We start from the raw sequence: 20,153 nt of genomic DNA, 5'->3' as shown, positions 1-20,153 counted from the left end.
CACTGCTTGAATATTCGCTTTTATTCAAACGCCAGAGGTGAAGTACAAACTGTAGTTACACGGCATTTTTATTTCTTTAAAAACAGTTCTTGGTTACAGAATTCCAAACAACTTTCAAAACTAAGTTGTTGAACAGTTTCACCTAAAATGTGGTGGTTTTTTTCTATCTGTTTAAAAAAGGATTTGAATTAAAGGATTCAGAATTAAAAGCTGTTATGTTTTTTCACTCTACAAAAAGGAAAGTGAGGATGCAGTTACAGATAGTTCACCACAAATTCCCATTTCGAGGGGACCAAGCTTCTAGAAATATCCTCAACTCCAAACACAGCTTTTTCTGAACCATTAATGGGTCATTTAACTTGAAAAGAATCTGTAATCCCACGGGAAGTATCTGTTGCACCTGGCTACAATTGCATGTCACACTGCTGCTAGGGAAGAACACAAATATTACATAAAATTTACATGACAAAAATTAATGACAAAAATAGGGTCAATAGATTTTCGGTATTTTTTCCTGTCCTAAAACAGCCACTAGACTAAAAAGAAGGATGAAAGTTTTATTTAAATAGTGTGAATTAAAGTTTTAGGGAAACTCAAGTCCACGTTTTCACCGAAGGACAAAACAAAGTTTTAAGTGACAATTTTAATTCCCGAAACAAATCAAAAACATACAGGTCCTTTTGTGTTTTTACAAAGACTTTCCTAAAGGATTGAATTAATTTTGGTGGAGAACAGAAGAGGGAGGATTGCTTGCTGTGAGACTAAAATCAAAGACAAACCCACAAGATGCAATACTAGCATTTGAGAATATAACTTAAAAAGCACTGTCATGTGAATAATCACTACTGATTACAGCAAAAATATTATACATTTACTTCTTTCATCTCTTAACATTATAAGATAGGTTGGGCAAATACTTGGCACCAAAAAATTGATGCATGATAGTTCCAATATGTTAAACAAAATGTACTATATTAGAACATTAATATTTAAAAATTTATGGCGACTTCTCATCCAAATTTAGATGGTTTTACTGCTTGCTAGGAATCTTGTTTACCCCTCTGGAAAACCAGACTTCACCTTCTTTCACAGTATCCAAGGTGATTAAAACTCCCAATGGAGACATGAAGGGTATTATTGGATATTCAAATGACTGTAACAAACCAGTGTCACATTTTAGCAGAATCTCCCAGCAGTGTCACAAAGCGTGTCCCCTTTTTCCAAAAGGGCTTCCTCCCCCACCAATGTAACAAGCCACTCCAGTGCCCGCTGGGTTTCACACACCAGCAGGACTCTAACACTGACCTGAACAGAACCCCCTGTGACCCGTACCAGGAGCTAAGATAGTTTACTCACCCTCTACTAATTATTAATTTTGATTTCCCACTTGTAGAGTAACATTATTGTTAAATCTAACTATTGGCAGCACCTGCGCTGCTGGTTTAGTTTCTGGCAAGGGCAGTGCAGGTGCTGCTGCATTTGCTATACATTTTAATTGAACAAGTGTAATATACAATTCATAGTTGAACATTATGCCATCCCAGTCCACACTCTGTCCATCAAATCAAGGTGATGCTGCAGTAAAATACACGATCTGATTTAGCTAATGAAGTTCCTCATCAGGAATTGTATCCGAGACAGATCTGGTGCCTTTGGGGCCAGGCTGGAGCCAGAGGCAATCACAAGGAAAGAACCGAGTGAGCTTTCTGCAGGTCAGGGTTCTGACAGTGTTTAATGGTTTGCAGCATCTGCCTGTCGAGGCCAGCCTTCCTCCTCCACTCCAGAGTCATACTCCTCTTCTGATGAGTCCTTGGTGGGAGCCCTAGGATTGGAAGGAATGATCAGAGACCTTAGACACAGAGGGAAAAAACAAGAGGCACTTTCCACAGCTTCTGACAAACATGTCACATGCACAGAGCCCCGTGACAAAGTTCTGACCTTCTGATCTGGAAATGCTGCTGTGCACATTTGCAGTGCCACCAGCACACAGGCTCATTAGCTGAATTCAATTAGCCTTCTGACTTTCAGTAAGTTGTTTGATTTAATCGATAAATTTAGTATTTCTGGTGCTATACAAAATCACTTCAAGCAACCATCAATGCAATACTTTTCACTCCCTCCAACAATACAAGGCTGAGCCAAGCTTCAGCACAGACAAGGTGCTGGAATGAGCACTTGAGTGGAGAAAGCCACTCAAACAATATTGTCAGTGATAGAAACCAAGACACAGCTCCTAAATTTCAGATCTGAAATTTGGGAATTAATTTTTTAACTAGTTTTAACCTGACCCATTCTCTCTCAATTCCATCCTTTATTCATGGAAATTGTTGGATTTTTTTTTATCCAGTGTTTTCAGATTTATCCAGTGTTTTCAACATTCCACATCATTACCATACTCTTTACAACATTAAATTGATTATTTTAACAAGAGTTCAGCAAATCAATAGATGTGCCTTTGTGGCTCTCCACTGCTGCAAGAGTAATGTAGAAAATTGTTGCAGACCGGAGCTTGTATAAAAACCTCACATCTGTGTTAAAAAGTACAAAAAAAGAAACAGTCTCATTTCAGAAATTTCAGTACAATCACAACTGAATTTCAAATTTTTACTGTTACCTTAAAATTTACTTCTATTTCTTCTATTATACATACACAAAAGTAACTTCACATATGTTTATTTTAAAAAATTTCTGCTTAAAAACTAAAGCAATACAAATTCAAAGTCTCTAGGACAGAACAGGCACTAATTCAGCTGTGTACAATATACAGAGCATGGAATCTTTTTTAGGTTGTGTGCATGGATTTGTGCTTATTCCATCAGAATACCTGTCTAGTTGTATTACTGGTCTGTTCTGCTACTTCTGTTACCGTTTTACCTAATGTATCCTGGCTCTTTTTTGCCTTCTACAACATCTTTGTCAACTTCCACACATACGATGTCAGAATTGGGCACTTCAAACATGGGCTCCAGCAGCAGCTTTTCCTGCAATAAAATAGAGGGGAAAATATTTACATAGAAGAGGGCATACAGAAACAAGTGATTTTCAGAGAGTCTTCTTGGAAGAACTCTGAATACTCACAGCTTTAGAAAGACTTACTGCATCCATGTAAGGGCCAGAACTAAGTGTGGCTGTCACTGGAAATGGTCAAGATTAGGTCCATACACACAAATCCAGGAAGCTTCATTTGTTGTTTATAAGACTTAATTTACTCACCATTATAGATCGAAGACCTCTGGCACCAGTTTTTCTGTCCAGGGCCAGTCTGGCTATAGCCTTCAATGCATCTTCAGTTACATTTAATTCACACTACACAGAGAGAAATGGGAAGTTCAGTTAATAATTTCATTTGTAACCCAGCGTGGTGAGTACAAGCATGACTAAAAACACTGTATTTATAAAAATGAACACCAAAGAGTCATCAAATGAAAACTCAAACCTTATCCATGCTGAACAGTGCCTGGTACTGAGGAACCACAGCGTTCCGTGGCTCCGTAAGGATCCGCACCAGGGTTTTCTCATCCAGGCTGTGCAGGGGAACCACAACAGGCAAACGTCCCACAAATTCAGGAATCATGCCAAACTCGATGAGGTCCCTGGCTTCCACGTGGCGCAGCAAGCGATCCTTCTCCTCAATATCCTCCTGTGGGTCAGACTCTCCACTGATATTGGCAAGATCAGCTGCTGCTGCAGCCCTTCTGCCTTTCCCCATGTTAGATGGTGTCCCAAACCCTAGGTACTGCAAAAACAAACATGTGCTGCTTAGAGAACTGTAATAACTGAGTTTTCTTGACGTAAATAAATCACTTTCCATGAATATTAAAATTCTGCAGTGACTGATTATTGTCACAGACATCTTTTATGAAAAATCCTTTCCTTAGGATTTTTTCTCCTGAGAAGCTGAGAGGCCTCAGGAACAAAATGTAAAGAATGGATATCTGCTGCTGTGGAATGCAACAGGTGCATCTGGGATTGGTCTGGTGTGGTTGTTTCTAATTAATGGCCAATCACAGTCCAGCTGGCTCAGACTGTCTCAGTCAGTCACAAGCCTTTGTTATCCTTCTTTTTCTATTCTTAGCTGGCCTTCTGATGAAATCCTTTCTTCTATTCTTTTAGTATAGTTTTAATAAAATATATATCATAAAATAATAAATCAAGCCTTCTGAAACATGGAGTCAACATTCTTGGCTCTTCCCTCATCCTAAGACCCCTATGAACACCACCACAGATTATTTCATTACGTACTAATTTGAGCTCAAGAAACTATTTAAAGTAAAATTAGACTCCTTGCATACAATCAGTTTCTTAAAAGATTGAATTTCCTCAGTGAAGGATTAATGCATCAGTAAAAGAGCAATTTTTTCTTAGAAGAAAGAAGGTTATCAACATGTTCTGGTCATTTTACAAGTATCAGTTACACTTCACAAGTGAAGCAAATGCAGGCAAGTTTGCTTACATGGGAAGCTACATGAATTAACATGAACAATAACTTGAATTTCAGTCACTCCTTTAGTGTTAGAGACAGAGAGCACCTTTTGTCAGAATGCTGCAGCCAGAACTCTGTCCCCAGACATTAATCTACAAAACAGTGAACTGCAGGACAAGGTATTTTAAGATGCTGATGGTTTTTAGCATCACTTGCTGAAATAAAGAAATTTAGTGTTTACAAATACAGCAAGACCTGTAAAAGTCAGTATTGCAAACAGCAATCAAGATGATGATCTTTCAGCCTGGATACAGCCTGATGCACTCACTTTTTCATTTTTCCTCCTGCTGATAATTCTGTCAAGACCATTAAAAGCACCAGAAGCTACAAACAGAATGTTTGTTGTGTCAACCTGCACGGTTTCTCCACGTAGTTTCCGAGAATTCTTTTCTGGAACGTTTACTATTGTGCCTTCAAGTAATTTTAATAAGCCCTAAAAAGGAAAGAAGAAATAAGCAATAAAAAATTTCCCTTCCGTAGCACCATGTAAAAGGGCACACCATGATATGTTTCACTTTCACAAATATATTTTTTGCTCCCTTATGCCTTTATAGTAAGTGTCCAAAAAAGTCAGTTTTCCCTATGGGACAATCCCACTCAAGGACAAAAACATCCCTTTAATGTGGCTCTCGTGCACTTTATGCATATAATGATTAGCTGCTTTAAGAGTTTTGTTTAAATGAGAATTGTTACTTGTCCATGTCTTCATTATGAACTGGCTGGCTGAACGCTGCAAAGACGTTTTTGAACTAAAATGCTTCCATGAGGATGTCTCAAACTGCTTTGGAGATTCTGTTTTTTAATGAAGTCAAGAGGAAGGATGTGTCTTTTGAAGGTGAGTAATTAAGGAACTGAAGAACTATGACTCCATTCCCATGCCCTTTGACATGACAGGATCCCATGTCCTGTTCACTCAGGAAGTAAAATCACTCCATGGAAATATTTACCTGTTGAACACCTTCTCCCCCGACATCCCGTAACTGATGGATACCAGGAACACTGCCAATCTTATCTACTTCATCCAGAAAAACAATTCCTGCAGTTACAGAAAATGGGATTAAAGACAACCCTACTTTTAAAGAGAAGCAAGAGTTTACAGAGAATAATAAGATTTGAGGGTGCAGCAGTCTGTTCTACTTCCTGACTGCAAAAACCTGTAATTTTGTCCAGTTGTGGACCAAAAAAAAAATACATGTTGAGCTCTTTTCAGGTTTATTCTATCTGATTTACACTTTGGGTACATGCAGCAGGACAGCAATTTCAGGAATACTGTTGGTCTCAAAAGCTTAGAGCACTTCAACAAAATGAACAGTGTCTGTACCACACATGAGAAGTTTACCTTGCTGTGCTTTTTCTATGTTGTAGTTGGCATCTTGCAGGAGTTTGGCGATGACAGATTCAATGTCTTCCCCAACGTAGCCAGCTTGAGTCAAGGTGGTGCAATCACAGATAGCAAAAGGGACATCTAGGCATTTAGCCAGAGTCTGAGCCAGCAGGGTTTTACCTGGTAAAATAAAAGTTGCATGTTAGAACTGCCACACATTTCTCTTTAAGGACACAAACCCAAGTACTTCCACAGGGACTTCTAACAAGGCTGTGTAGTGACAGGACAAGGGGAATGGCTTTAAACTGAAAGAGGGTGGGTTTAGATGAGATATTGGGAAGAAATCCTTGGCTGTGAGGGTGGGCAGGCCCTGGCACAGGGTGCCCAGAGAAGCTGTGGCTGCCCCATCCCTGGAAGTGTCCAAGGCCAGGCTGCACAGAGCTTGGAGCAACCTTGGATAGTGGAAGTTGTCCCTGCACATGGCAGGGGTGGAACAAGGGGAGCTTTAAGGTACCCTCCAACCCAAACCATTCAAGGATTTACCAGAGGATCCTCATTACTCTTATTAAACATTCTGAGTCATACCAGCATCTTAATATAAGAATATTTTCCAAGGGAGATAGCTTTCATAAGCAGTGGTTTTTACATTGGCAGGCTGTATTTCTGGTTTTAGTTTAATAATACACATTTAAGGCAGCTTGAAATGCATACAGAACCACAAAATGTCACACAATATAAAAACCATAATGCATGTACTTGCAGAGTTTAAAGATTAAATAAATCAGTAGTCCTTTGCAGACACTCAGGGTGCAGTGCAAAGTCCAATTGCTCCTGCTTTGAAGTTGGGAAGAAACAGAATTAAAATATTGTTTAGTGAACGTTCTCCCAAAAAGTCTGCAAAATGCCATCACTTCAGCACAAACACTCCCAAGTCTTATGAACATACAAAATAATCTCTCTTTCCAACCCCCTGCAACTAATCTGTCCCAGAGGTGAAACAGCACTCACTGCAGCATCTCAGCTTGCCAGCTAAAGCAGTGAAACTATAACTACCACTTTTTGGTCAAAGTGGCATCTTTTATTCAGTCAGGAAATAAAGGCATTAAAAAAAAGAAAAAAAGAAAACCACACAACTACAGCTCATTCCCTTTTAAGGCCACTAGCTCAGCATGTTAACATGGCATGAAAACACTGGAATCCAAATTTGAAATTTACAGTTTAGTTTTTTTATAAACCAAATCTGAATTACCACAGAAGAGGAAAATCACCCATTAACAACAAATTCCATTAAAAATAGGACACCTATAGAAACATGCAGCAGTATACCTGATCCAGTTGGTCCAAGCAGCAAAATATTACTTTTTTCAAGTTTAATGTCATCATTGGCTGAATCTAGTACTTCTCCTCCCCGTTTTTCCTGAGGTATCTGCTGGTTCATCTGTTGCTGCATTGATGCTCCCAAAGCATTACCATGAGGACTGATTCCAGCAATCTGCAGGAGTTCTGGAGAGAACAATAACAGCACTGTTTGAGCACCACTGAAGTCTGTCACTACTTTAAACACACAGTAACAGCAAGGTTCTTCTGCAAACCTAGAATTCTCTCTGTACAGAAGCTTACAGAGAGGAAAGCAACAGAATTACAGCACAATGATTGCACAAACAGGAGTTCCAACCACACTTTTGCAGAGGCATATAGGAAAAGAATTTCCAATAGCACAGTGGATTACCTAAAAGCATTCCTCTACATTAAAAAGCAAGATAAATTTTCAGTCCTTACAAATTTACTCACTTTTACTAATATTTCTTATATTTTTTTTAACATCTGAGAAGAAATAAACCCAAGCTGTTGATTTCCATGACAAAAAAAGTACAAGCACTGGACTTCACCCAACATTTCAAACTAGCAGTCACTAAAGACTCTTCTCCATGTCATAAAGTAGGTATTGCAGAGGAGGACATGAGGAGAGGGTTCACTTACTTGTAAATCTGTACTCATCCTCCCGTCTTCTGATTTCTAATTCTAAGAGAGAGGATGAAAACAGTCATAAAAAAGTAAGTCTATAAAAGCTTATAAATTCTCCACCTCTTGCCCTCTTCTGAATACATCTTATCACTGTCTATGAATGAATTTCTGACAAGAAATCCCCACAAGAGCTATTTTTTATTGCTGTCAAAATTAACCTGAAACCCAAATTGCATGTTTTTGAAATGCCAGCAAGCTATCTACTTCTAAAAGCAACAACAATCTATTACCTCTAATTAGATTTTCACTTTAAAGCCAATTATAGAAGGGAAAAAAATAGAACAACAACTTTGGTTTGAAGAGGCTTCCTTAAACTCTGCCTGAGCGTTACAATGTTCCATGTTAGAAGGCAGAACTCTGAAATATGTAAACATTCACTGTCAGTCTCTGTGGGTATGGACCATGTTATCTCCCTGAGGAGGGTCAGGAAATTCCTGGTGCCAGGTACACAACTGCTCTCTTACCATTACCAGAACAGTGCTACCAATGTTCCCTCCTCCTCTAAAAGACTTGTCTTAATTCAAAAAATGAAGATTTCTGTGGTAACTTTTGCAAGACAGAGCAAAACACCTTTTAAAAAAACCACCGAAGGTACACTTGGAGTCAGAGATGGTAACTTAATCCTACTTCTAAAAATAAATTAGATCAACATAGCTACACACTTACTCAGCAACAAAAGTACTGCCAAGAGTAACTCCATCTACACCAGCTAGATATGGAACAATACTGTGGTGCCCAGCAGATGCTGCCAGCAGGAGCAAGGGAAGTTAGAAATCTAAGTACTCATCAATTTACCTATGCAAAATATCACCTTCCTGATCTGCATTGTTGCTTGCAGATTCAGCAGCAGATTTACCGCTAAGTAGTAAATGAGATTAGAGAGAAAAAAATAGGAGACTCACTCTAGAAAGTTAAAGGAGAATACCCCATAATATGTATCAGCAAAAAAGGCTAAGCACTTCATATGGAAAGCACCATAAACCTTCTGATTACCATGTAAATAAATCACATAAGTTCACAGTGAAAATTATATTAAGTAGAAATTCTTATAATTTCAATTATAGAACATCTAGTGTCAGGGTAAAACCTTTCTTAGATTTCTCAAGTTAGGGCCCTGAAATGGTAATTTATTTGACCAGAAAAATACCAAATATCATACAAACCTCTTGGTGTTAAAGAAGTCTGTTTCTCAACTTCTGCTTGCTGTCTCAGGTTAGATGGGATATTATTGTAGATTCTCTTGTAATGATTATACACAGCAACTGAAAGCACCTTCTTGGCAAAACATTGACCAACAACGTATTTGTCGAGGTAGTTGTAAATCTGAAAAACAGATTAACCTTAGTAACACTTCTAAATCATCTTGCAGCAGAAAAGGAAAAATAGTACATTGTGCCAAAGATAGACTTTGGTCTGAATCATTACCTGAGAAACAGAAACTAACATCTAAAATACAAAATACATTCCTATTGATAAGTTCACTTGAAAAAAACTGATGCTTACACAATTATATTGTGTTAATACATAAGTCCATTGCTTATTTTCACCCAAATTTTAAAGAGGAACAGAAATATTAAGAACATTTTTTTTTCTTAAAAGAGGCCTATCAAGGAGCTGTGTGGAGTAACCACTACAGTCCATCAAAAATTAAGAAACATAAAAGGCTCCCTCTGTAATCTCCAGAGGGAAGCCAAGTGACTTCAGAAGGACCATGGCCACAAGTTAATATGCTACAGCTCTCACCCAAACACACACCAAATAAAAGGCCCTGCAGCTACAGAAAGAAGCTGCTACAATAAATATACAGAATGCAAGCCACAGTGAGAAAGAAAAGTTACTACAGTTGGTGAGGGCTGAGGTCAGCCTCAAGGACACAGGAGAAAATGAAATCACAAGACAAAGAGAGGAAAACAAGCTCCAATACCTTTATTGGATCTACTTGTTCCCTTTATCGGTGCTCTGCTGGGTCACACAGCTCACAAAGGTTTAATCTTGAGCTAATCATCTTTATTGTTTGTGGCTCTGTCCCAGCAGCCCATTACACACCTGCTGCAGATTAAGGGAAGCATTTCTCCATGCTGCAACAGGAGGGGACTCTGGGTGGAATTAAGAACGTACCTTTTTCGGTGGAGGTGGTGGCTTCTGCTGGAATGCCAATTTCACAGCTTCTGCTGCTGACTCAGGCTCTTTAATGATGCTCTTTTTTGTGTCTGCCTCTGACAGGACAACAAAAAAGTGGTGACACTTTTCACACTTCACAAAACGGGTGGAAGCTGCAGAAAAAGTCAAACAAATCAGTAAGAGGAATTGCTTCTGTCCAAGCTCATCACACAGGACAAGCACCTGTAAGACAGCACAGCCTCCCTGCATTTACACAACACTTCTCCCTTGCTCACCTCAGAGCATTTAAAAGCTACTATTGGCCTATGAAATTTGACACAGAAGGAACACAATTTGCCCCCCCAAAAAATCATAATGCTGGGCAGCAACCAGACAATGGACTAAACACAAAACTCCTTTTGATACTTCTCCAGGAGCATCACACTCACTTCTGAAAGAGACAAAATTAATGAAGGCTTTAGCTGTGCAGGAAATGTTCCCAACTCTCAAACTGACAGCAAAATAAAATATTGTGGTTAGGCACAGACTGAAGTGCAAGGAAGCAGTGTAGAATATCAAAGACAGCATTACAGGGGGGCTCAGGCAGCTGCTGCTCTCTGCATCCCTCTGGCTTTGGAACACTGAGGAAGCACAGGGGGGGTCACCCAAAGGGTTCATCCCAACAAGAGGCAGCTGTGGTATGCAACAAACCATCAAGGACTTTGATGTTTTGCAAGATCTTCTGCTTATTTATTTTTACTGTCAAGACTAGGACAAATTTCTTTCAAATTCCAAAAGCCAAACCCTCCTACTGCTGACTTTGTGAACTGTGTCTTAAGAAATCTGCAAAGGTTGGTTTCATAAGCCTGAAAATGGGAACCTGCATCGCTCTTCTTTTCGTCTGGCAAAGCAAAGTTGAAATAATAAAAACAGACACTAGAGAAGAATAATAAAAGTAATTCAGAATAGATCCTTTCTAGCCATATTACTATGCTACTAAATGCAAATCACGAGCAGTAGGAGAGATTTAAAGAAAATATACTAGTAAATGAATTTAATTAAAAGTAAAGTAACTGTAGAAAAACGAGGCCATGAAAAGTTCCATGTCAGAACTTCTGAACTCATAAAAAGTTTTTAGAAAATGGCTTGAACACTGTAGCACCAGCTGACTGTAACAACACCCTCTAGCAATAAACAAGCTGCTTATTTATAACTTGTTGTCTCCCACAGGACTGGCATCAGCAAAAGAGGAGTGGGTGGGGTTTTTCTTACCATTAATCCCACCTTATACCTGGATAAGCACGACCAACAGATTACTTTAAGAATGTAGCAACTAATACTGTGACCAACACAGCTTTATTAACTTTACTTCAAAGAAATTCTGGGTAACAGCCTAGAAGTTCTCCCGACAACTTTCCAAATTACTGATATCTGCCTCATGGGAATGTGATGGAAATCCACTTGCACAAACCCATTCCTCTTATGTAACGATTATTTAGCAACAATATTGTAGGGAAAAAAACAACCCAACCCTTCTCCCAGGGCTCACTCAAAACACCTCTGATATTTGTGATGACCACAGTGCCATGAGGCTGTTCTCCTTCCTTATGCAAGGCTTATTTAGGATAGAATAGCCATGAGAATGGTTGGTCCCTTTACAGATCCACAGGAATGATTTTAAAACCCCAGAAAATGTGGAGTGGACTGTAAGAGCACTATGGGGCATCTTTTAAAATTTCACTAAAAAAAAAAAAAAAAAAAAAAAAGTACACAAATGAGTTGCAGGCAACTTTGCTAATCCTAAATACTGGCAAGTTTTCATATGTGATTTTAGCAAGCACATAGAAGCACAACAAAAAATATCCATGTCAAATTACCTCCCTGTCATTAAGGTGTCTGCAAATATTTACAGTGTGCCAAAATGCAAGTCAAGTTTTTTTTTTAATCAGACAACATTGCCACAGGGACTGCATTAGCAAAGGCACTTATAAAGTCTGTGTGAGCTGACCTTGCCAAAAAGAAATGGCAGGTTTTTACAAAACATACAGGAAACAGAAACAATCAGAGGCTTAAAATTAAAAAGAGTTGTAGGATTGAGACAATGGGCTGCTATCAAATTGCTTTAAGGTAAAAAATAAACTCCAAACGAGGAAAAAGAAAGCAGGGAAGCTTCTGAGAATGTACAATAGCAGGGAAGTGCTGCTTTGGAGGGTGGAGTAACCTGATGGCATCAGGTGGAGACAGTAAAAGCAGCATCCAGATAAGGCTTCTTATGTCAATCAGCTTTATAGCTATTGGATTTCACTCCACATCTGAGGATCAAGTCTTATTTCACTGATCACAAACTCTCCTTACAGACTTTCACAACCCAAAACAATAATACAGGAACTGCTGAGAAAGGAGGGCAAAGCAAAATGACTTTTTGTTTGCCTCATATTTTCCCTTCATTGTTAATTACTGGAAAACCATTGCCAAGCAAATATTTCTGCAAGATTTGCAGATACAAAGAGAAGCTCCATCAAAAACAAACTCCACTGAAAAACCAGCCTGTCACACTGCCACTCACTGGCAATTAATTTTCTAATGAACGTGGCTTTTATTTAGTATTTTGCTTCCCTACTTCTCTCAAAATGACTGAAAATCTAATATTTAAACTGAAACAAATGCTAATTGCATGTTTTCCTTTGGTTTTAGATATTTATTTAAGGCTCTGCAGGTTGTTAATTCTAACCAGAACTGTGCAAATTCATCATTTTTCCTGACTAAGCAACAACAAAAAAACCAAGTTACAGTAGGCTTGATACAACTCGCAACTCATTCATTTTGGGGAGAATGGGACAGATTTATTTTTCTTAGTTTTTGGTTTCTTTTTTCAAATAAATTTTAAGATAATTAGAACTTCTGTTTTCCAGCTGCCTTACAGGGTGTGGTTGGGAAGCAGTTTGCTCAAATAAACAGACTAAACCAGAATAACACAGGTCCAGAAAAAACTCCACCAAGACTCACAGGACCTTTGGAAAAAAGTGGGTTTCCAGTCCCCAGCTGTTTAAAGAACCTGTGTTATTCTGATGCTGCAACTCAAGTGGGTTCACTACTTGGGAATTTTTAATTGCATTGATCAAGGTATGTTCTCCCATAGTGTTGGTATGAATAAATCAATAAATCCTGTTCCCAAGGGAAGTTTCCAGGCATGCTTAAGTGTTCCCAGCAACACTGACAAAGCCCTAAATCACATCTCTGCTTTCCAGGGATCGTTCTGGGACAATGCTCGAATGGTATTTCCAGACAAAAGCACAAACTGCAGCACCAAGGGAAACACGTCAGTGAAATGAGAGAGTTTCAAAAACATCTCTGCCTGCTCATGAATCACAAGAAGGTAAATGAGATTAAAAATCCTTCTAGTTTCCAACCACACCTAGTCCAGGGTGAGACCACACTGAACACAGACAGGATCAGGTTTCCAGTTCCATGAACTAGTGCCAGCTTTTGCAGAATACCTTGTTGCCTATAGTTTCAAACAAACTGGAAAAACAACCTTATTTCTGGGGAGAAAAAGGACTGAGGATTGATCCTTTCTCTAAAGAAATCTATTGTTATTATTATAGAACTGCCCTGTGATTTATTGTGACATTTGATCATTTTAAATACCATTTTAAACGAGCAGCAGCAGATCACAGCACATCCACTCATTATTTCTGCCAGCTGTTCTATTAACAACTGCTGAACACATTTATGCTGACCTTGTCTTAAGCCTCTTAGTGCACAAGTCTGATTATGACTTGATACTTCCTCCTTGAGCCCCACCACCTAACAGTAGGTATTTGCTTTCTGACAAAAGTTCTTGTTTTCTAAGCTGGTCTCATTAGTGCTGAAATAGGGCATGAAATATCTTCAAGACTGACAGAACCTAAAGAATTAATGTCATTAATTTGGATTATACTTAAAAAAAAAAAAAAGATAGGAGCAATTGCTTCTGGAGAACAAGGATGTTGGATTTTCTAGTTGGACTTCCCAGCCTGCTCTTTGGAATGTATTATAGCTCTGACTTTGCCATGGAAGACTGTTCCAGTAAGCCATCTGTCAGATACTAATTCCTCTGCTGGATAAGCACTTTGGTTATAGTACATGCAGGATTAAAGTTATATTATTTAGGAAAGAAAGGACAGACATTACAAATGCACATATATAAAGTATATACTTATATAATAGAGATATGAAAGTATCTGTAGTTCAAATGGTATTAAGTATAAAATGCCATGAACTATTTTCAAAATGCATATTCCCAGATGTAATGTGAATTCCACTACCACATCCCCACAGACATCATGGGAATTACACAAATGTACCCACAGGGACAATAAATGTTGGTGACACCAACAAGGCCAAACTAAGCATAACGAAATTTCTGACACCATGTAATTAGGCAGGCTACCACTTCACTATCAGGACTGTGTTAAATCACAAAGTCACATCTGTGCCTATTTAAAACAAGGAAGTTTTAAGGAAAACTTACACACAAAGGTCTCCACGTGCGTGCACAAGTCCCCACACTTTGGGCAGCGCAGTTGGTTCCCTCCTTTCCCAGAGCTTCCAGAGCTTGACTTTTTACCACCACCCTCACCAACAGATTTCTAAAAGAGATTTCCAGACAATTAGCCGCAAACAATGGAGCTGGTACAGTAAGCATTTAGCAATGTGCTTCTGGAATCAAATAATTTGAATTTTGCAATAGCTGAATGACAAAATTGTCAGGCTTGTCAGGATTTTCTAAAGGCTTTGGAAACATAGAAGAATGTGACATAAACACTTAGAAGTGTTTTACATTTCCAAATTATTTACAAATACATCTGCATTTCCCAGGTCTGCCAGTCTTGGATGTCCATGGAAGAGGTATCCCACATCTGTATTTGAGCTGATGACTGGCACTAGAACAATAACAAGCTGTGTCAACAGTGTTTTAAGAATGTATTTTAATGTTTTAATGACAGACTAGAAAACAAATCATATTTAGAGAGTATTTTATTATCATCTCAACTGCGTGGATGCTAAGGGTTTCTGAAGCCACAGCTCCTCCCACTTCCTTGGCAGGTGTAGCAATCTGTGCTAAAACATGCATTTCAAAGTGCTTGGAAATACTGCATTTTTTATTTGTATCTGTATCTATGCCTTCATACTCTGCTTAATACAAGTTATTATATTTTAGGAAGCAACAAAAATCTCACTTCCCATTTCTAAGGCAGTTCTTAACTTTTTAAACCTGTCTTGCCTACTGATTTCTCCTTACAACTCTTTTCAAGAAAAGAACATTATTAATTTCTTTTATCTTCTTTATCTATTTTTAAAAAAGTTTAATTGCACCTTCAGAGCAGACCCGTGCCACCTGGACAGTTCCTCAGGTTCACAACACACCATACCAAGGCAAAGTAATTGCCTGTGAACTCTCAAAATGTTATTTGCTGACTCAAGAGCAGTTTTATTCTCAGGTAATCATTTATCTGAAGAAGCTGTTTATTAACTATAATTACAGAGAATGGCTAGGATAAAAATAGACTACAACAGACTAACAAGAGGTGAGCTCATGTCCTCACTGACTTGTCTTACTTAAGACAAACCAGTTCTAAACCCAGAAACATTTAAAATGTAATTTTAAAAAGTCTACTTGGGAGCACCAGCCTTTTGAAGGAGAATAGCTCTGATTACAACTCTTTCCTGAAGTCCTGTTCTTGATTTATGATACCCAATAAAGTTTTCAAGTTTACACTGGGCAAAGAGTTTTATAAAACTGGGAAAAGCATTGTGGGATGTTGACAAGGTTTATCTCCTAACAAATTCACAATACAATTTGTTTTTTCTTCACTGCCAGTTGCAGCAATTTGAGGGATTAGAAATGTCAGGAGTTGGCCAAAATTTCAAGATTAATTTTAAGTAAAAAAAATTTTAAAAAGGGACATTTTACATAACTTATTGAAACCCCCACTTGGTGGAAATTACCTTGCTTCCATCTCCAGAACCATCCTTGCTTGCACCATCCTTTGAAGCAAAATATGCTGGTGTTTCTGAGAAGTTTCTAAGAGGAATTCGTTTTAGAGAACAAGTTTCAAAAGTCCCAAGTTTTCCTAAAACAGGGATGCGTGTACGACCACAAGTAATACCTAAAAAAAAAAAAAAAAAAAAACAAAACAAAAGAAAAGAAAAAAAGCAAGTTAAATACTAAAATACTCCTGGTTTAATTCCATTGCCACCAAATCTCAGAACTGATTTAAGTGGAGCTAAAAGGTTTTGGCAACAGAATTCAGCTCTGAACAGATTTTAATTATCCAAAATAAATGATCTTTCCCACCCTAATGTTCACCTTGTTGAAAGCTACCTTGGTTGTCCAAAAAAGACCCCAAAATAATTTAAGGCCCTCTAACATCAGACAACTGAGAGTCCTGTTGTGGCATGAAACAGAGAACATCCCAGTTATGAAACTGATCCTTAGAATGATAAACACAATCAACTCAGAGCTTTTATTGTGAAATAATTCAACCCCCTGAGAGAAACCTTTGAAGAGTCTCTTTATTATGCAAAAATCAGGTGTTTCAGACTCAATGACTGCATGGCTGGACCTGGGAACTCCACTAAAAATGAGTTTCCAGGAATTTGAGGCACCTCTTGGCAACAGGAATTGTGCTGAGGAAAACTGAGCAGCTGTGTCCTATTTGGCACTCACCGACGGCCGGCACCGGCAAACTCAGCACAATCTTAACTTTGCTGAAATCCCCTACTGCCAACGTGAAAAAAACCCTCCCTGAGAAACTGAACAGCCTTTCCTCCTCTTGCAACACGGGCAGGATTGCATTTCATGGCAGGGGATGACGTGAGCTAACATATGCTGTGCTTGTGATTTCAACATCAACAACAGCCTGGAATCCACATCTCTCCTCTCTCGCATTCAAAGTGGCAAATTTCTCACTTGGCTTGGTTTTGATAAGGACTCTGAGCTTTACTGACAGCTGAGCTATACAGCAACAATGGCAACTACAGACCTGCTGACAACACACAGTTTTATTGTTATAGGGATCAGAGAATCCTATGGAAAGTCCAGAAACTCTTCAAAGTAATAAGAAAAAGTAAGAATGGCAAGAGAAGCACAGCTCTTTTGTTCTGAAAGAGGAAACAACAGCAACCAAGAGATGGGAGCTGGGCTGAAACTTCACCTTGTTACTATAATAAGAAGGGAGAAAAATAAAGAAGAGGAACCTAAATTTACCAGGAAAACTCTTACAGGCTCTGCAAAGTCACAATGAAGATGACAGTGTCAAATGAGATTTGAGGCTGGTTTATTAACTTACACGCTGCTTAAGAGTCCCTAACCTGAAGATGACTTGTACTATTTTTAACATGACTAAAAATTAATCTTTTCAAAATCTCTTAGCAGCATTGCTTCTGTCTGTAAACGTGAGGGAGGAATAACAATCAATGAGCTTCCCCATTTCAAATTCCTCTGCTGAGTGCCACTGCAACACATTTTAGATTACACAGGGTAAGCTACAAAAACGTCACAGAAAACTTGAAAACACTGGCTGGCTCTCAGAAGCAGTTGTGCCTTTCAGTGAATGTGCAGAGAACTCTGAGAACCCCGTGTGCCAAGAGCACTTGTCAGCAAGGAACAAGCTGTGGAGAGTGTTTACAATGCAATAGCTGTGCTGAGCAGCTCCCTGTCTTGGAGCCCCACTCCTCAGAGATGGCTCCTTTACTGAGATCTGGTTTAGAAACTGAGAAAAAAACACTTAAAAATCAAACAACAACCACCTCTTCTCCCTTGAGCAAAACCTGGAGTCACACAGTGACACAGGGGGATTTGGCCTGTGGAGAAAGGCTGAGGCACTAACACAAAAGCTGAAACATTTCAGTCCTCATTTTAATTCAGAGTGCTCTTGTGAGACAGAAAATGCACTGAGAACTGTATGGGATGAACTATGAAACCTTACACAGCACTGAGCTGTGAAAACTAAATCAGGGGGAAAAAAATCTTATTACAGCTACATCAGCTTGTGGCTAAGCATGAGAAGCCACACGTGCTTATCGTGAGGTCTGAGTGGTGTTTTTGCACAAATATCATTGTATAATTACACAATGAAGCAATAAGAAAGTTATCACCACGACTTCCTTGGGTCAATAAACCCAGAGGGAGACTTCCAGGGGAAATCAACACTCCAGCTCAAGGCCTAGCAGCTGCCACTGACAGATCCAGACTCTGATAAATGCTCCAAAACGTAACAGCTGGCAGGATGTGCTCACACACACCTGGCAGGGTGGCTCAGGTGATTGTTTTTGGAGCACTGACTTCAAAGGACGTGTCCCTAACTGCTGGCAGCCATGGAACCGATCCAGGGTGCTCGGATTTGTGAGTTAAGAAACGATGGGAAGCCCCTTAACACCTTATTAACCTTTAATTGATACTTGACAGAATAAATACTGACTTTTGGGGCAAGCCTGGGGGATCTTGGGGGCATCTACTGCACAGGAAAGTGACAGGGAAACTGTGACAAACTGTAGCTGTCCCACATAACACTCTATTGATTACACTGATCTGTGCACTCTGAACTCTCTCAAGTTTGCACTAACCAGCAACAGCAAACAAAGCACCTGGCAGATGACACAGTTAAATATAAAAGACACACAAAAGTAAGATACATTTATTTTTAAACAACCTTCATTGAAAGCTGATGGATAAACAATTGTACTGATCTATCTGCATTTTATTCTCATTTGCTCTTTTACATAAACCTTTTGAATCTTAGATCTGACCAAAAAACCCACAATTTGTAAAAAAGATAATTCTGCAATGAATTCCAAACAGTACTTGCTTTAAAGTTGATTGTTTCACAGGGGTTGCATAAGGCCAGACAGACTGGATTTGAAAGCACAGGTTAGAACCTTTCAGCACAGCTGATATTTGAGATACAAATGTAAAGGCACCTACAAAGAGTTAACTCACCTCTTAAGGGCAGTAAAAGATCTCTGACTCATCAGGCTATTGCTGAGGGTAGAGTAATTGAAAATATTGTTGCAAATGTGGCAACAGAGAAATTTTTCAGCACAATTTGGGGGTACTCTACCTTTCACCCAAAGCAGAACATGGTTTGTCTGCTCTCAGCACCCCCAAGAATACCATGAAAAGGGTAAACGAGGAGAAACAGTAAAAAAATAACAACCTCCCACAGCCCTCAACTTCCAGTGAGCTGCTGGCACTGTCTCGTCCTTCTACCAAGTTGGAAATAATGAATCTTGCTACTTAAGCCCACCTTTACGAGAAATATTTCAAGTTTAGGCTACCACAAAGGTAGGCTTTTAATTAATTAAGGCAATTAAGCCATTTTTAAGCCAATTAAACACATTTACTGGCACTGCAGAGTAGCACACACTGGCCGGCAGCTGCTGAGCATCACCTCTGCTGAAATAAACTCTATTCTCGCATTACATTTCCCCACAGCGAGGGCAAATTCCCCGAAACTTCCCAGCACGTAACGCTGCCCTCACCGCGACCCGCACCGCGCGGGTGCCACCAGCAAACGGCTCAAAGGAGGGAAAAGGGGAAAGGCCGCTGTGCCCCGCCGCTGTCACAGCGCGATAAGGGCAGCGCCGGGGCTCCCCTCAGGCCCGCGGTCGGAGGGCCCGACCCCGCCGGGCCCGGGGAGGGAAGGCCGGGGCCGGAGCGCGGTTACCTCTGCGGGCGGAAGGCAGCGTGGAGCCGAAGAGGCGAGCGGCAGCGGCGCAGCTGTGGCAGGCGGACATGGTGCAGCGGCCGCGGGCCCGGCCCGCTCCCCCCGCCGCCGACAAGGCCTCGCTGGCGACGGTCCGGCCCCGCCCGCCCCGGTAACGCCCCCGCGACGGCGCCGCGCGTCACCGCGGGACTGCAGATCCCGGGGGGCATCGCGCCGCGGCGCGCCCCGCGTGAACGCACTCTCCACGCAGGGTATTATGGGAAGTGTAGTCCCATCGTTGAATGGGTGCGTGGGCGCCGCGTGGCATTGAGGGAAATGTAGTCTGTGGTCAGCAGCGCCCTCGACTGTCTCGGTCTGTCTTGTCGTGGGCACACCCTCCAGGTGTGTTTATTCCCGATGATTCCGCCCTTTAATTCCTCTTTCCAAATACGATATGAGAGGAATATTTCCCTTAGATCACAGAAATTGAGTTTTTAAAAAGTTTTTCGTGAAAAGATCAGGCTGAGACAAG

At 39.9% G+C, this 20,153-nt stretch overlaps 1 protein-coding gene across 3 annotated transcripts; it reads right to left on the bottom strand.

Annotated features, from left to right (window-relative positions):
- Positions 1-3: 3 nt before the first annotated feature.
- CLPX (caseinolytic mitochondrial matrix peptidase chaperone subunit X) lies at positions 4-19,770 on the bottom strand. 3 transcript variants are annotated; one of them, XM_066558464.1, is made up of 14 exons: positions 19,643-19,770; positions 15,924-16,084; positions 14,446-14,563; positions 9,951-10,105; positions 8,996-9,155; positions 7,788-7,829; positions 7,134-7,310; positions 5,823-5,987; positions 5,431-5,519; positions 4,752-4,916; positions 3,437-3,736; positions 3,214-3,306; positions 2,875-2,981; positions 4-1,822 (listed from the first exon to the last, which is right to left on the bottom strand). In XM_066558464.1, exons 1-14 carry the CDS (start codon positions 19,710-19,712, stop codon positions 1,732-1,734), a joined length of 1,893 nt encoding a protein of 630 aa, XP_066414561.1. In that variant the 5' UTR covers positions 19,713-19,770; the 3' UTR covers positions 4-1,731. The 3 variants fall into 3 exon arrangements, with proteins under 3 accessions (XP_066414561.1, XP_066414563.1, XP_066414564.1); XM_066558467.1 differs by having other exon boundaries at positions 1,713-1,822; positions 2,825-2,981; XM_066558466.1 differs by lacking the exon at positions 7,788-7,829.
- Between the last annotated feature and the right edge of the window lie 383 nt (positions 19,771-20,153).

The sequence above is a fragment of the Molothrus aeneus genome, chromosome 13 (assembly GCF_037042795.1).
Source record: "Molothrus aeneus isolate 106 chromosome 13, BPBGC_Maene_1.0, whole genome shotgun sequence".
Taxonomy (NCBI): domain Eukaryota; kingdom Metazoa; phylum Chordata; class Aves; order Passeriformes; family Icteridae; genus Molothrus; species Molothrus aeneus.
Note: the sequence above shows the minus strand (reverse complement) of the source record. Positions and strands in the feature narration are given on the sequence as shown.

Coding starts and splice junctions, on each gene's coding strand:
- CLPX (XM_066558464.1), bottom strand. CDS start 19,712: ATGTCCGCCTGCCACAGCTGCGCCGCTGCCGCTCGCCTCTTCGGCTCC. Junction 14,564..15,923: donor GTTCTGGAGATGGAAGCAAG/GTAATTTCCACC, acceptor AATCTCTTTTAG/AAATCTGTTGGTGAGGGTGG. Junction 5,520..5,822: donor CATAGAAAAAGCACAGCAAG/GTAAACTTCTCA, acceptor CTGTAACTGCAG/GAATTGTTTTTCTGGATGAA.